The 14,667-nt window shown below is 46.2% G+C and overlaps 1 protein-coding gene across 1 annotated transcript in view; it reads right to left on the reverse strand.

Moving 5' to 3' along the window:
* The window catches only part of Itga9 (integrin subunit alpha 9), a 246,687-nt gene that overhangs the window by 190,828 nt on the left and 41,192 nt on the right, over positions 1 to 14,667 (reverse strand). Inside the window, exons 5-7 of the mRNA XM_028767293.1 lie at positions 9,758 to 9,825; positions 3,543 to 3,672; positions 1,703 to 1,788 (exon numbers count right to left, since the gene is read on the reverse strand). Of these exons, the coding sequence (XP_028623126.1) occupies positions 1,703 to 1,788; positions 3,543 to 3,672; positions 9,758 to 9,825 (284 nt within the window). The remainder of the gene's footprint in view (positions 1 to 1,702; positions 1,789 to 3,542; positions 3,673 to 9,757; positions 9,826 to 14,667) is intronic.

Genomic DNA, 14,667 nt, shown 5'->3' on the forward strand with positions numbered 1-14,667 from the left:
CCACATATGTGTGCCACATATGTGTGGTGTGTGGAGAGGCCAGAAGATGGTATCAGATCTCCTGAAACTGGAGCTACAGGGGACTGTGAGTGGCTCACATGGGTGCTGGGAACTAAACTCTACCCATCCATGAGGGGAGCAAGCATGGCTCCAGCCCCTCTGGTTACATGATGCAAAGAGGAGCTAATGAGAAGCAGAGCAGAGGGCCCTTTCCTGAGCTAAGGAACAGCATGTTGATAGGAAGGCCTTGGTGCTCTCACGCCAGGAATGAATAGGACCCAAATCCTAAAGGTCACAATGGAGAAGTCTGGTGACACTGCTTCCTCCCCAGGAGGCGCCATGACCATTGGGGCATTTTCTTCCATGATGTACAGGAATTCATGTGACTCAGACAGAGCCAGTTCTGGACAGAAGTTATCAGAGTTCAGCTATGCAATCCTCCATAGCCTCTGCCTCAGCACCGACATTTGGTTTCATTTTCAGAGGACCTCTCTCTACAGCACCCTACTCCTGAAACATGAGCAGTGACTGCTGCCTCCTGCCCAAGATAATCTGTAGAGAGGATATCATGAGCACATCTCAGGCAAGTGTGTCCGCTGATGCTTCCTAGCTCTGTGACCTGTTGGCTGAAGGTTCTCATTAACCACAGTGTTGGTCCAGAACTCAGGATTCCACTTCTCTGAACCAGAATGGTCAGATCACTGGTCTACCCTTCAAATTACAGGCCCGAAGTATACACACTGTTCAGTTTTCCCCAGCACTGGCGGTTGAACACTAAATGTCCCCCATGGGCTCATGTGTTTGAACACCTGGTTCTCAGCTGATGTCACTGTTTGAGAGGGTTGGGAGGTGGAGCCTCGCTGAAGGTCAGTGGGGTCAGGCTTTGAGGTTAGCTTTCTGCTTCTGGAGCGTGAATGCAATGTGGCCAGACAGTTTCCTGACTGCCATTACACCTTCTGCATTATGATGGAGTGTATCTCCTCAGACTCTAAGTCATGACAAAGACTCCTTTCCCTAAATTGCTTTTTGACAGGCATTTGGTCACAGCGATGAGAAGAGTGATGAGTACAGCCAGTAAGTTAAAGTGGGCTCCTGAGCAGGACTGAATGGACCCTGACAATATCAGCAGCCACAGCTCCCCATACTGGGCCCTTAGAGGCCATAATTCCACAGAGTACCCTCTACCTTCTTAGAGATACATTAGAGAAATCCATATCTATACATACCCAGGCTAACCTTGGATACACCAGTCATGAGAACACAGTGGGTTTTTTTTCTGAAACATTGGGGAAACAAGTAAAAACTTGGCATCACAAAGCTCTAAAGATGTTGCCAATGAGGTCGGATTCCATCAGGTCACAAGGAGTCCTGAGGCAGAGGCTTGGGAAGCTGATGGTATTTGAACTTGTACAGCACTGTATGCCCTCCCTCTGGGGGGTTGGGAGGGTCCCATGATGTCAACACACAAGGTGAGTTGCCAAGAAGAGAACTGGCAAAGAAAATATAATATCTACACTCTAAGCTTTCAAGGTGAACTCTCCCATTGTGAGCAGAGGAAGACAGAGCTCCCCGCCAACTGATCACTTACACATCAGCCTATCTGGAGAATGTTTGGGGCAAAACAAACTAGAAATCCCCTCCAGGGAAGCATGCACTCCTCCTTGGATGGGCACCATGATGTACCTCGGGCTTTTCTCCTTACCTTTCCAATGCCTTCATCCTGTGGGGCACCGCCTACCACATCAGTGACAGATGGGTGAGAGAAATGGCCGGCAGTCACTGCATAGCCTGAACAAGGATGGATAGAAAGCAAAGACATACTTGAGGAAGGAGGTCATATAAGAAAATATATGCAACCGAAGAAAGCATTTCCTAGGTAGGTATCTAGACAGTACGTTCTACTTATTCTTGGGACATGGACCTTCTGGAAGACAAGTGGCAACTGACAATCTTTTCATATTAAATATCTTGTCTCACAGAAATGCATGTTCACAGGGACACTGGAGGATCATGCCTTCCGATTGTCCTCTATGGAACTAGTAGGGCACTAAATACTCTGTGGTTTTTACTTTGGGGAATATATTTCTAATGACACAGTCCACACACTAAATGATACAACTCCACGAATAACCATACATAGCCCTATGGTGCAAACGTCATTCAAGTCAAGAAAATGAACAGAGGGCATGGGGTCAGCTCAGTGGTAGAATAGGGCTAGTTTGGTATGTACAAGGCCCTGGGTTCTATTCCTAATACTGCAAAATATTTTAATATTCTCTTTTGTTGCATTATATGTGTGTGTGTGGATAGATAGATATAGATTTTTTTGTTGTATTATAGATAATACATGGTTAAATAACCATGCCCAAGATTACCAAGCAAGATTCATACTTAATGTGTCTGACTCCAGAGATGCTGAGGTCAGCAATTATGTCATGTTCTTTTTAAGAGAATGGCAAGAACCCATGATGGACAGATGTATGGCTGGGTGAGCAGACAGGGACTCAATGAATCTGGGTCTAAAAGGAACCTGAAAACAATGGAAAATGGTCGTGTGAGCTTGATTTAAATGCCTCTTGCCTTCTGAAAACTGTCTGGAAGGCAAACTCACACCTCCGGCCAGTACAAAATGTGTATGCTGTCTATCATTCAAGCTTTCTCATGACCTTCAACCCCACTGCTACGATTATACGATGACTGTTGTGACACATGTCAGCCTCGGTCACTTTAGCATGGCTATCTCTTGTTTTCCACGTGGTTAACTTTCCCAAAGGCTCTACTTCATCTAAGACTTCCATGAGAGATACTCTGCTTCAACTGCTCCATGCTAATCCCTGTGGCAGATAAGGGTCTTGGAGAAACCACAGGTCCCATAGTTCTCAGGACCTGACCTCAAACCTAAAGCCACCAACCAGCTGTGGCTTTCTTGTGCCTTCTGTTACATTACTGACTTACTGAGTCCCATCTGTCCATCAAATATACAACGCCCCGGGTATGTGAGGCAAAGCCCCCACCCTCATGGTGTTCCTAGCTTTATCAAAGGGTTAATACTAGACAATTAAAAAAATGAAAAAGGAAGAGAAAAATCTCAGAGCCTTTGAGTGAGGCTCAGCATCAGGTTGCTTGCTGCCATGGAAATTCCCGGTTCTTACTGTTTCTACTCATGACTGGGAAGCAGACACATCATTCAAAATGATGTCCCGGGAAAGCCAGGATTCAGCTGAGTTTATTTCATATCTGACCATCTGAACGTGACTGACTGCCAAACCAAGGCAAGGAAATGGTTGTTCCCTGGAAGCTCACCCATCAGATCTTGAGAAAACCACCCAGTTTGGACTGTGTTCCTCTTTTGTTCCCCTGTCTACCACCCACGTGTGCAACTAGATGTTAAAGAACTCTAATAAAAGTGTGACTAATTAGACTGATGAATGCAAAGGCCAACTATTGCTTTTCTCTATTAATAGACGCATAATCCACAAGCTCCTGTTGACGGAGATCCCTCTCGGCCCACCTTATTACCTACAGACTCCCCAGACACTCACCCAGATAAGTATACCGTCTGTTCACAATTGCTTCATCATTCAGCTTAAAATATGTGTTGTCTGTGAGATTCAGCACCTTGAGTGTCCCAGCCCAATAAAATGAGCCTGGGGCACCCATGACCACCAGCTCCTAGAGAAAGAAATCCAAAGGGGAACAGAGAGGATTAGGTGAAACATTGAGAGCCGTAGGCACAGCAAAGAAATTCAAGATGCCTCATTATGACAGCACATATGGTACCAGGTCCTGAGAAATCTGGACTCTATAATGTTGCTAGGATTTTCAGGCCTAAAATGACTAAATGACTATAAAATGACTAAAGCAAGGAGAGAGAACGAGAGACAGACCAAGTCCCTGTTTTGGCCACTGAAGCAGCTGCATGGACTCCCACTCCCACCCCAGGCTGCACCCTAACATAAAACACAGAACAGTAAGCAATTGATGCTGTTCCTAAGTCACATGACTCCAGAGAACAGTGCTTGAGAACACAGCAACATCCACCTTACCACGGTGGTGCACTCCTATGATCCCAGCAGGAGTTCAGGGCTAGCCTTAGCTATATAGCGAGTTCAAAGCTAACCTGAGTTGCATGGGACATTGTCCCAATACAAATATTGGCCAGGAAAATGACTCAGTTGGTAAAAGGGGTTTTGTAAAAGCCTGACCACCCAAGTTCCATCCCCAAAATCCAAGGTGGAAGGAGAGAACTGACTCCTGAAAGTTGTCTTCCATCAGGGAACATGTACTGTGGCAGGCACACCTGCATACATGTACACAAACATCAAGTGTGTCCATACATGTATACAATGATAAATAAGTAAAATTTTAAATATGAAAAGAAGGTCAGAATGATAGAGAAAGAAACAACAAAAACAAATTTCATCAGAAAAAAATAACAATGAAACCTAATGCTTTTATACGTTAGTAATTTTTAAAAAAAAAATACAGCATGCACACACATGGTACACATTCACATATGTAGACACTCAAGTAAGTCTTTAAAAAAGAAAATAAATATATAAAATAAATAAAAACTATAACAAAAGACACAAGGCACCGAGAGGCTGTCTTGGGGTATACAAGTTTTTATTGAGATTATAAAATTTTGAGTGACATATCTAGATGAATACACAGACACAGACCAGGAGGCTGAGTCTCCATGTGTTTCTGACCCCTTCTTCACTGGGCTGTAGAACTATGGGAAGCCATTTTCTCTTCTCTCTATCTCATCCTCTCTCCTTTCCTCCTTTATGAGACTAGATCATTTCTGTGCACACCAGGAAAACATGGCATGATGCACAATTGCTCAACCTTTATCCTGGTTTCTTGGCCCGGGGAGTGGCACTATTTGGAGGTGTGGCCTTGTTGGAGTACATGTATCACGTGGATGTGGACTTTAAGACTGTCCTCCTAGCTGCCAGTGGAAGTTAGTCTTCTAGCAGCCTTCAGATCAAAACGTAGAACTCTCAACTCCTCCTGCACCATGCCTGCCTGTATGTTCCCACCTTGATAATAATGGACTGAACCTCTGAACCTTTAAGCCAGCCCCAATTAAATGGTCCTTATAAGAGTTGACTTGGTCATGTGTTTGTTGACAACAGTAAAACCCTAACTAAGACACCCATCCACTTACTCCCCTCACACTGGTGTAAGAACACTGCCAGTTCTCAGAGGGTGTTTAAAAGATAAACCATGAGTTCCTTAGAGGAGAGAGACTATTTTCTGGCTTGGAACTTTAAAAGAAATTGTAATCAATGCCCAAGCACAGAGGGCACCGAGGAGCGTGAGTGATTGATAGCCTTAGGACCAGTTGTATACACAATTCTCTTCATCTGCGGCTTGTTCTAGACCAAGACTCTGAGCAGCAGCAGGAGTTTGCAAAGTCTCTGCAGGACCCTGGATGAGGGACGGGATGTTTTCCTATGATTTGCATTCATCCAGAAGAAAAACTAAGTAGATACCTACTATCTCCTGTTACCTCTTAAGTGTTACAAAGTACATAAACAAAGTAATCGTATAGACAAAGTAGTCTCATTCCTTAAACACCTTAAAGGGGGGTTGGAGAGCCAGCTCCTAAGCATGAGGACCTGAATCCAAACCCCAACACCAGGTATGGAGGCATGCACCTATAATGACAGCAATGGGGACAACGAGAAAGGCCAGCTTCACTAGTTAGCCAGCCTAATTGACAAATTTCAGGTCTTTCATTGAGAGACCCTGACTCAAAAAAATAAGGTAAACAGCTCCCAAGGAACAACTGCACATGAAGCTGACTTTTGACCTCCATAGATACATGCACATATGTGTATTACGTATACTTAGCACATGTGTATACATGCGAATAAAAACAATAACATTTTAAAAATTAAAACACAAAGACAAAGTTCCTGTTCTTCTCCTTCTTCTTTTAGTTATCATACAGTCTCGTCTCCGTCCAAGCTGGCAAGCTCAGCCAAAGCTGTGACCCTCCCTCCCACTGTACTCAAGAGAGATGCTGCCTTCCTGGAAGCCCTTGGGTTTGGATTTTTCTATTCATTGCGGCTGGAGGCTGGATTCTTTTCCGTACCATTCTCAAATATCGGGAAAGTGTGATCATTTCTGAACACTGCCATGCATGAAACAGCCAGTGTTCCACACAAATACACACAAGTAAAAGTCGTCATTGCCTAAATCCAGTCCTCAATAAACACTGTGGGCCTTTCTCCAGTTTCCTTTGTGGTACAGTGTCACCTAAATGTGCCTGAAATGTGCCTTTATCTGCCTGCCACCATATATTATTAAATCTGAACCAAGACATCTCTCCCTGACATCTACATGGTGGGTCAGGCCATGTCTTCTCTAGACTCCTGGAGTATATCACCTCTGCCATTCTAGTCTACAAAGTGGTTAAAGTAGGCCTTCATCCTCAAGGACACGAGGCATTCCTAACTTGGAGAAGATTGATGGATCCTGAGGGCACTGACCACAGATCAAGCAGACATCTTGGGTGGGAATGCTCTGACCCATCGTGGCCACGTCCAGCAAGCTACAGCTCACAGCAGCCGGGTGTGAAGGTCAGCTGGAGGGCAGAGGAGGGGAACCAGCCTGCCTGACCCTTTCAACTACATTTCCTGTTCAGTTGCCGACAGCTGAAGTTCCAGAAATGAGGGAGGCAGAGAGTTCAAAGAACTGCCATTTACATGGGCCAAAGCCTGGGAACCAAAGCTAAGGCCAAGACCCAGGCAAGTGAGGAGACAATGGCTAGGGCTGGAGAGCTATGCGGTAGAAGGAGGGGTCTTCCCACTCAGCTATCCGTCCTCTCCTGTGCTCAGAACACTCTGTTCCTATTTGTCTGCAGAGCCCAGGAGACCCATGACAAAACGCTGAGGTTTTCTTGGTCTCCATGTCCCTGTCCCCTCCTTCTGGTCCTCCTTAGCTTATATCGCTGCCCAGGTTGCTCCTACACACCCCTGCCCTCTCTGCCCTTTGCAATTCCCCTTCTAACTGTCTCTAATGTCCCACCCTCTCCAACTTACCAGCTGACGGGACCAAAAAGATACCTCCCCAACATGAATCCTTGTCCTTCAGTTCCTGGTCAAGTGCTTGATGAGTTCAGATTTCTGCCATGAATAAGCCCTGACCTCTATCCTAAAGGGAAATATCTCCACATTGCCCCAAACTGAGTCATTCAAGGCCTAACTCTGCCCAAGGCCAGACTCTGCCCAAAAGTATTCTTGAAGCAGCTCTTTGAGTAGCCCAGTACCTCATATTCATGACCAAAACCAGGATATATACCAAAACTCAGTTGTTGAACACCCTTGGATGCTACTGTAGAAGGCCAGAGAGATAGGAGGCTTGGGTAAAGACAGAGTATAGATTTCATCAAAAACAGATAGAAAGACACTGGATATCTGAGCAAGCAGAACCATGATGCTTTCTCTGCCTACAGGAGGTAGCTCTGAGGCACTCCTGTTGGGAGGCCAGCCTGGGGAAAGATGACAAGGGATCTAGGGTAGGGAGGGAAGATACAGAGAGAAAATAGGTCTCACTGATGGACTGTAGACTTGTGGGATCAGAGAGAAGGATGTAGGAGGAGATTTTCATCTTAACTTCAACAGCTACGATAAACGGTGGTGCCAATCCCAGAACCCAATATGGAATTCTACATAGACCAGGCAGGTCCATCCTTTTGACATTGCAACAGGACTTGGCATCCACATTTAACAACTGTGCAAATGTGATAAATACATAGCAAAAGTAAATTTTATAATGTTTTAAATGCATGTGTATTTTGTATTGGGCCAAATCCATGGAGATCCTGGGGCACATGTTGAACGTCGCTCGTAGAGAGAGTTGGAAAAGGCACTGGTATGAACGGGTGTGGCAAGCTACTAAAGGCAGGGTTGGAAGCAAAGTACCTGGCATTCACTAGCTTGAGAATGCAGCTGGTGAAATTCTGTCATTTCTTGGTTGCCTTTAGACTAGACACTGTATCACCTACTGCCTTCTCTTTGACTTTAGAGAGCTGCCTCTGAAGACAAGGTGAACAATTCCACTCCTGATACTGTGAAGACGTTCTTCAGAAAGAAAGCCCTGGGGCCAGAGAGTGCTCCCTTTCTTGCCCCCTCAATGTGGTGCATGGTCCTCCAGGAAAAAAAGGCACAGGGCCCTGCGAGAGTCAGGCCCTGGGCAGTGATGTTGAATGTGAGCTTCTGTCTTCCAGGTAATAGGAGGCCATGAGGTCAGAATGTCAGGTTTCACTTTGCAAAATCCCTCAGGCTGATGGGCAGAAACATATGGTACCACTCAAGCAAGGACCCAGGCTGGAGTGAAAAAAAAAACTCCTCAGTAGTGACAGCTACATGACACTGCAAATTCATTAAAGGCCACTGGCTTTAAAATGGTTAAATGGGAGAATGTATATTATATATATTTGATAGTGACAAAAACAAACAAATAAGAAAATAAACAACAGGGACTAGAAAGATGACTCAGCAGTTAAGAGTGCTGAAAAGATGACTCAGCAGTTAAGAATGCTTGCTGCTCACCAGCCTTCAGTTCGTAGTTCAAGACCAACTCTAACTCCGGCTCCAGGGGATCTGATGCCCTCTTCTGGCCCCTGTGGACACTGCACTCACTTGCATACACACACACACACACACACACACACACACACACATATATATATGTGTAACCTTTTCTAAAAGATTTAAGAATCATGGGAGGCAATTCAGGGTCAGTGAGTCTGCAGGTCATGCTGGTGGCTTTTCTAGAACCATCATGGCCACCACCAGGTAAGGCGGTGATACAAAAATAGCAGTCATCTGGGATGTGTTTTAGGGGTTAAACAGGACTTAGGTGAGCTTAGAATGCAAAGGCATGTTCCATCTTAGACCTGAACAAATGCATGAACGGTGCTGCTGCTTGCAAAGCCAAGCGTGGAAAGGCATGTGGCTTGAAGCAGTAAAAATGTACAAGCTTACAGAAGATGAGCATCAAATAAGAAAAAAATACCCCGAGGACTGAGATGGCTCAGTGTCCAAGTAGACACTTGGCTCAAAGCTTGAAGACCTGAGGTTGATCCTGGAACACATATGGTAGAAGGAGAGAACCAACTCCTGGAAGTTGCCCTTTGACCTCCACACATGAGCCATGATATGTTTGCCCATACACATGTGTGCATACAAAAAATAAGGAAATGTATTTTTAATAGTGAAAACAGTGCCTAAAAAATGTCCTAGTTGTAAAAAATCATTCTGCTCCTGTCACCTGAGCACATTCCAGAGTAGAGGCTTTCGGGATTCCAGGACTGCAAAGCCTGATGTGTATAAAACTGAGACTCTCAGCTAAGGACGTGGATGGGGTGTGAGGAGACACCCAGGTTACTGACATATCTTCAAACTGCTATCAGCTTCTTCCACAGATCTCGGATGGAGCCAGCTTCTGTAGACATCTCCCCCATGAGCTAGCCCAGTCCCCCACCCAGTGGTGTCCACTCAGCTGGTGCCCTTCATCAGGTTTAAATAATGTCCCCTGCTAGAAACAGCAGAATCTACTCACTCAGGACACTGTGGAGATTCTGTGTAGACTCTGGGTAGACACTGTGTAAATTCACACCATAATCTACACTACCCAGGACACCAGAAATCCCATCCCCAGGGGCCACCTCAACCACAAAATGGGAAGGACCAAATGTCAAGAAGGGAAGAGAAATAAAAGCCACATGGCTACCACCCACCTCAGTGAAGAAGCCTGCTATGCCAGCCTGACAGGAGCCATGTTCCTCTCCATACTTCTTCTTATACTCTGGAGGAAGGGAAAGAAAAGCAGACCACAGCCATGTCAGTATGTGTCAGGCATGTGCCGATCTGGCCACTTCCCCCATGCTCTTTGGGCTCACCCCAGGAATATGGTCCAGGCTGAGGCACAGGAAGAAAGTCTTAGAACTCCAAGACTCCAAAATGGAGGCTCTGAAGCCATCAGGTGGCCAGGCTGCCAAGTGCCCCAGAGGATTACCTCCATTCATGAGGAGAAAGGGGAGTGACAGCCACAGTCATTCACCAGGAGGCTGGTGACAATTATTCCATTGACTTCAGAGAGGACTAAGGTCCCTAGAGGGCCCAGGGAGTTAAAAACAGGATTTAGAAATGGAAGACTGTGGACATTCCCATGTGGAGTCCCCTGGAAGGAGGCCAACCCTCCCAGAGAGTCACTCGGCACAGTCTCTGGCAATGTTTTCTCCTGAGCAACCAGAAGCAAGCAATCCACCTGTGGGCTGAGGAAGAGAGGGCTGGCCCCAGCACATAGTCACACTCTTGAGATGTGTGGTGCTAGTGTGTACTAGGCCTCATCTGCCTCGTGTGCAAGAAACACAGAGAGCTCCAGGGGCTAGAAGGAGACTGAGCCAGGCCTGGGGAATTAGCTGAATTGTGGAAGCCTATGCTCAGTCCCCAGAAACCATGTTTCCAAAAAAGCACACCTGTAATCCCAGCGCTAGAGAGGCGGACACAGGATGACCCCTGCTGCCTGCATGATGAGATTCAAGCCAGTGAGAGGCCTGTCTCAAAAATCAAGACAGGTGGCAAGTGAGGTTGACTTCCGCCATCCATGTACAGGACCGCATACATGTGCACTCTAACACACATAAAGAGTACCAATTCTCAGAGAGGTAAAGTGAGTTACCAAGGGTCACACAGCTACTTAACACATGTACGTTTATCTCTGTGGCCTAATGAAGGTTTTGCAAAGTGATTTTGCAGGATCAAGAGGTTGACTGACTGAAGTCATCTCGGGGGTGAGGAGGAGGAGGTAAAGACACAAGAGGGCCCTCGAGTTTTTCCGATGGTGTGGCAATAATATAGCTGGAGACTCTCGGGCTGGGGCTGCCCAGTAAATAACCTTGTGACCCCTTGCATTGTCCCCAAGGCTCTTAGCGAGTCTCTAGTACCATTAAAGGTAATGGAATTATGTTTTGAAAGACACTAAATAAATAATACGGAGGAACAAGGAAGCCGTGATTGCAACAGGACTCTGCTTCCTGAAGCTCCAAGTGTGCACTCCAGGCGGAAGGGAAAAAAGACTCTGGGGAAATAGAGGGAGAAATTCGGTTTCCAACCACACACCACAGAGCCGGGAATGTTTTCCAGTAAGTGGCCATTAATCTAGGCTAAATTACAACAGAATGTTAATTGAGTTACACCTCTCCTCTGTGAGGCTAACATCCGTTCTTCCCACCTTGTCCTGTCTGGTCACTGTATGGAAGACTCCCTGGCTGCCAGAAGCAGCCCAGAATCTTACAGTGAGGGCTGAGGGTGGAGGATATGGCCAAAATATATTACATCCTCCATCAATTGTAGGACATGAAAATGGTACAAAGGGAAGCTAAATCTTGCCTCAAATAGCACAGTGTGGGACTAGAGAGATGGCTCAGCAGTTAAGGACACCTGCCATCCTTCCAGAAGATCTGAGTTTAATTCCCAGCATCCATGTTGGGCAGCCCACAACTACCTTCCAGGGGATTGTACACCTTCCTCTGTCACCTGCACATATGTGAGTACACACACACACACACATTCACAAATAAAAGAAGTCTTTTTAAAAATAGAACAATAGAAAAATAGTCGAAATGTCCATCTTAAACAGTTAGGTATAAAGCTTGGAGTGTCGAGTAAATGGGTTTTATTTTCACCCTACAGACTCTAAAGCTAAATAAGCCACCATAAGTCTTGCACATATGTACATGTGTGTTCCTCTTCGGATCTGGTGTTTGGATGCAAGTTAACACACAGGTGCTTGTGTGAGAAAGTGTATGAAGGGCAGTGCACAACCTTGGGTACTACTCTTCCAGAGCCATCCACCTTTGAGGCGTGACTTCTCACTGAACCTCAAGATCACTGCCTATGCTAGGCTGGTCTGCCAGTGATTCTGAGATTCATAGTCACCACCTCCCTGGTGCTGAGATGACAAGCTTAAACCACCACACCTTTCTGGGGATAGAACTTGGGTTCTCGTGCTTGCAGGCTAGGCATTTTACAGACTAAGCTTCTCCTCAGGCACTGTAACTCTAACACATGGAGACATTCGAAAAGACTCAGACATTAAGAGCCCAATGAGGCCATCTTGCCTGACACTGTTCAGCCTTTGACACAATAGCAATTATGTGCAAATGTTATACTTTTCAAAGCACTTGGACTCTCTCTATGGCTGAGACTCTAAAGACAGTTTGCATAGATACAACACTATTTCTCCATCAACACCTTACAAATTATGGGATGTTCCCTACGCCGAGAGCCAAGATTTCTAAGACAGCCTCATCCTGGCCCAGGCTAATGTCCTACAGGGGGACGTTGTCATTAGCACTCCAGTTTCAGGTAGCAGGGGGCACTGTTTGGAGACCAGCCACCATTTCTCCAAGCTGGCACTGTTCTACTCTAGGGCTAGGGGGTGTGAGACATACCAGCAATGGTTTAGACATTTGTAAAGTTACTAGGTCTGGATGCGCCTTCTCTGGAAGCTCCAGAGTAAGGGCAAATGTGGGGCCTTGTCTGGACCCTACTCCCCAGAAATCCCTACTAAAGGACAGGCCACATCCCAGTCTCCCAGAAAGTGCAATGATTTTGTCATGAACTCTTTCAACATGAAGCAAGACTGTGTCCTGCCTTGACCACACACACCCAAGGACAATGGGGCCTGGCTACTCTCTTCTAGGAAGTCTCAGCTTCCTGGATGTCCTAGGAATCCACAGCCTTTCAGATGCCACCTTGTCTTCTCTGCCCAGGTGACCTTACAGGTACATGTAATGATACATGAATGATACACTTCCCATCACAAAGATGAGTTTATTTGACTAAACGTCCTGTAGACCAGGCTGGTATCATTTACTCGACTACTTGACTGCTCTGTTGCCGGGTCACACACTCACACTGGACTAGAGACCCAGGTAGAAGTGCACAAGGATCATGCATGGGTGGCTTTCCTACCACCAACCTCCTGAACTCTGAATCTGTCTGCACCCCGTGGCCTTCTCGTTTACCCTTCCCACCTCCAGCCAGTCAGGTTCCCTGAATGCTATTCAGCACTACTTGAAAAGGCTTTGTGCTCTGAGTACTGAGAAGCATGGATTCCAGAGCCAATGCTACCACTAACACCAAGAGCTTAGGACATACAAGGGTGATGAGGGGGAAGACCCACAGCACAGATTCTTCTGGGCTTTCCACACTGACTCTACCCTGGGCAACTCTGTGCTCTCTATAGACTTTAGGAGAAGCAGGGCAGATCATGCATCTCTTCAGTCCACGTCACTCCTACTATGACTGACACTGACTATCTCTGAGGACCTGAGAGCAGTCACATAGCACACAGGAGACAGCTGGTTCCCAAGGCTTCAGCAATGGGAAGTCACCGTGCCTGTGCTCACGGCCACTGAGCAAAGCAAAGTCTTCTGAAGCAGAGTGAGCAGCTTTACTGAGGACCCTTGGCATCCATTTGTCTCTGGACATAGCAGCATCAAGTCATGGGGGCTTGAACCTCCACTACTAAGCCCAGAGACCCCACTCCTTTTCAGTAAAATGAAACAAGACACAACATCATGGGGGCTGGGCATGTAGTTCTTCTGGAAGAGTGCTTATGCGCATGCTAAAGGTCTGGGTTCCTCGTGAGCTGGGCAAGGTGGCACGTCTGAAACCCTAGCATTCAGGTGGTAGAGGCAGGAGGATCAAAAGTTCAAGCTCATTATAGCCAACTGTGTCAATACTAAACAAACTCAGAGACAATACTTTACATATGCTAAGGGTCTAGTATATAGAGAGTTATGCTAATATAACCAAATACTTAAAATCTTCTCTCAGTTAAAAACTTAAACGATTCATTCTACTTCTCTAGACTTGAGTTGGAGGAATGCCCTGTGCACAAAGCTATGGAAGAGGGCTGGGTACAGCCAGGGACAAAGGGCTGACCCCAGTAGAGCTGAGCCTAAGAAATATGAGTCACACCCCTGTCTCCATTGAGCAGTCCAGGAAGCACAGGGTGGAGGGACCCAGGAGGAGCTGGAGATGACCTTCAACTTCCTATGTTCCCAGGAAGACGATTTCTACACAAATACAAAGGCAGTGGGGCCAGGTGACCTTGGGCTCACTCACTTAGTCTCCAGTCATCCCCACAGACATAGCCACAACAGAGAGGACAGCAAAGTACTAGAGCCCTCTGTAACAGGATAGAACATTTATCTACCTCAATGACTCAGGAGAAACAGACTCTTCAACAGTGGCTTGCCTTCTCTGGAATATGCCTAGCTGCTTGACCCAGGGGAAACTGAGGCCACTAAGCAAAGATGGGGCTAAGCAAGAGGACCTGGAAGCAGTGTGGAGACCTCTATTATGTGGGTGGGTTTGATATGCATGGCTAGATGAAGAGAAACAAGTCTTCCAATACCCACAGTCTACCCTGCAGCTAGTGAATTGTAATTAACATTAAAAAGCTATTGAACTGGATGCTAAGGGTAAACTCTTAGACAGACGTAGATCAGTGGTGCATGCAGTCCTCATAAGACTTACTTTCAGCTACACGTTGGAGAAAGTGTGAGTTTCCAAAGCCAGTTAATTTCCTCTCTCTCTCTCTCTCTCTCTCTCTCTCTCTCTCTCTCTCTCTCTC

The sequence above is a fragment of the Grammomys surdaster genome, unplaced genomic scaffold, assembly GCF_004785775.1.
Source record: "Grammomys surdaster isolate TR1022 unplaced genomic scaffold, NIH_TR_1.0 172, whole genome shotgun sequence".
In the NCBI taxonomy this organism is placed as follows: Eukaryota; Metazoa; Chordata; class Mammalia; order Rodentia; family Muridae; genus Grammomys; species Grammomys surdaster.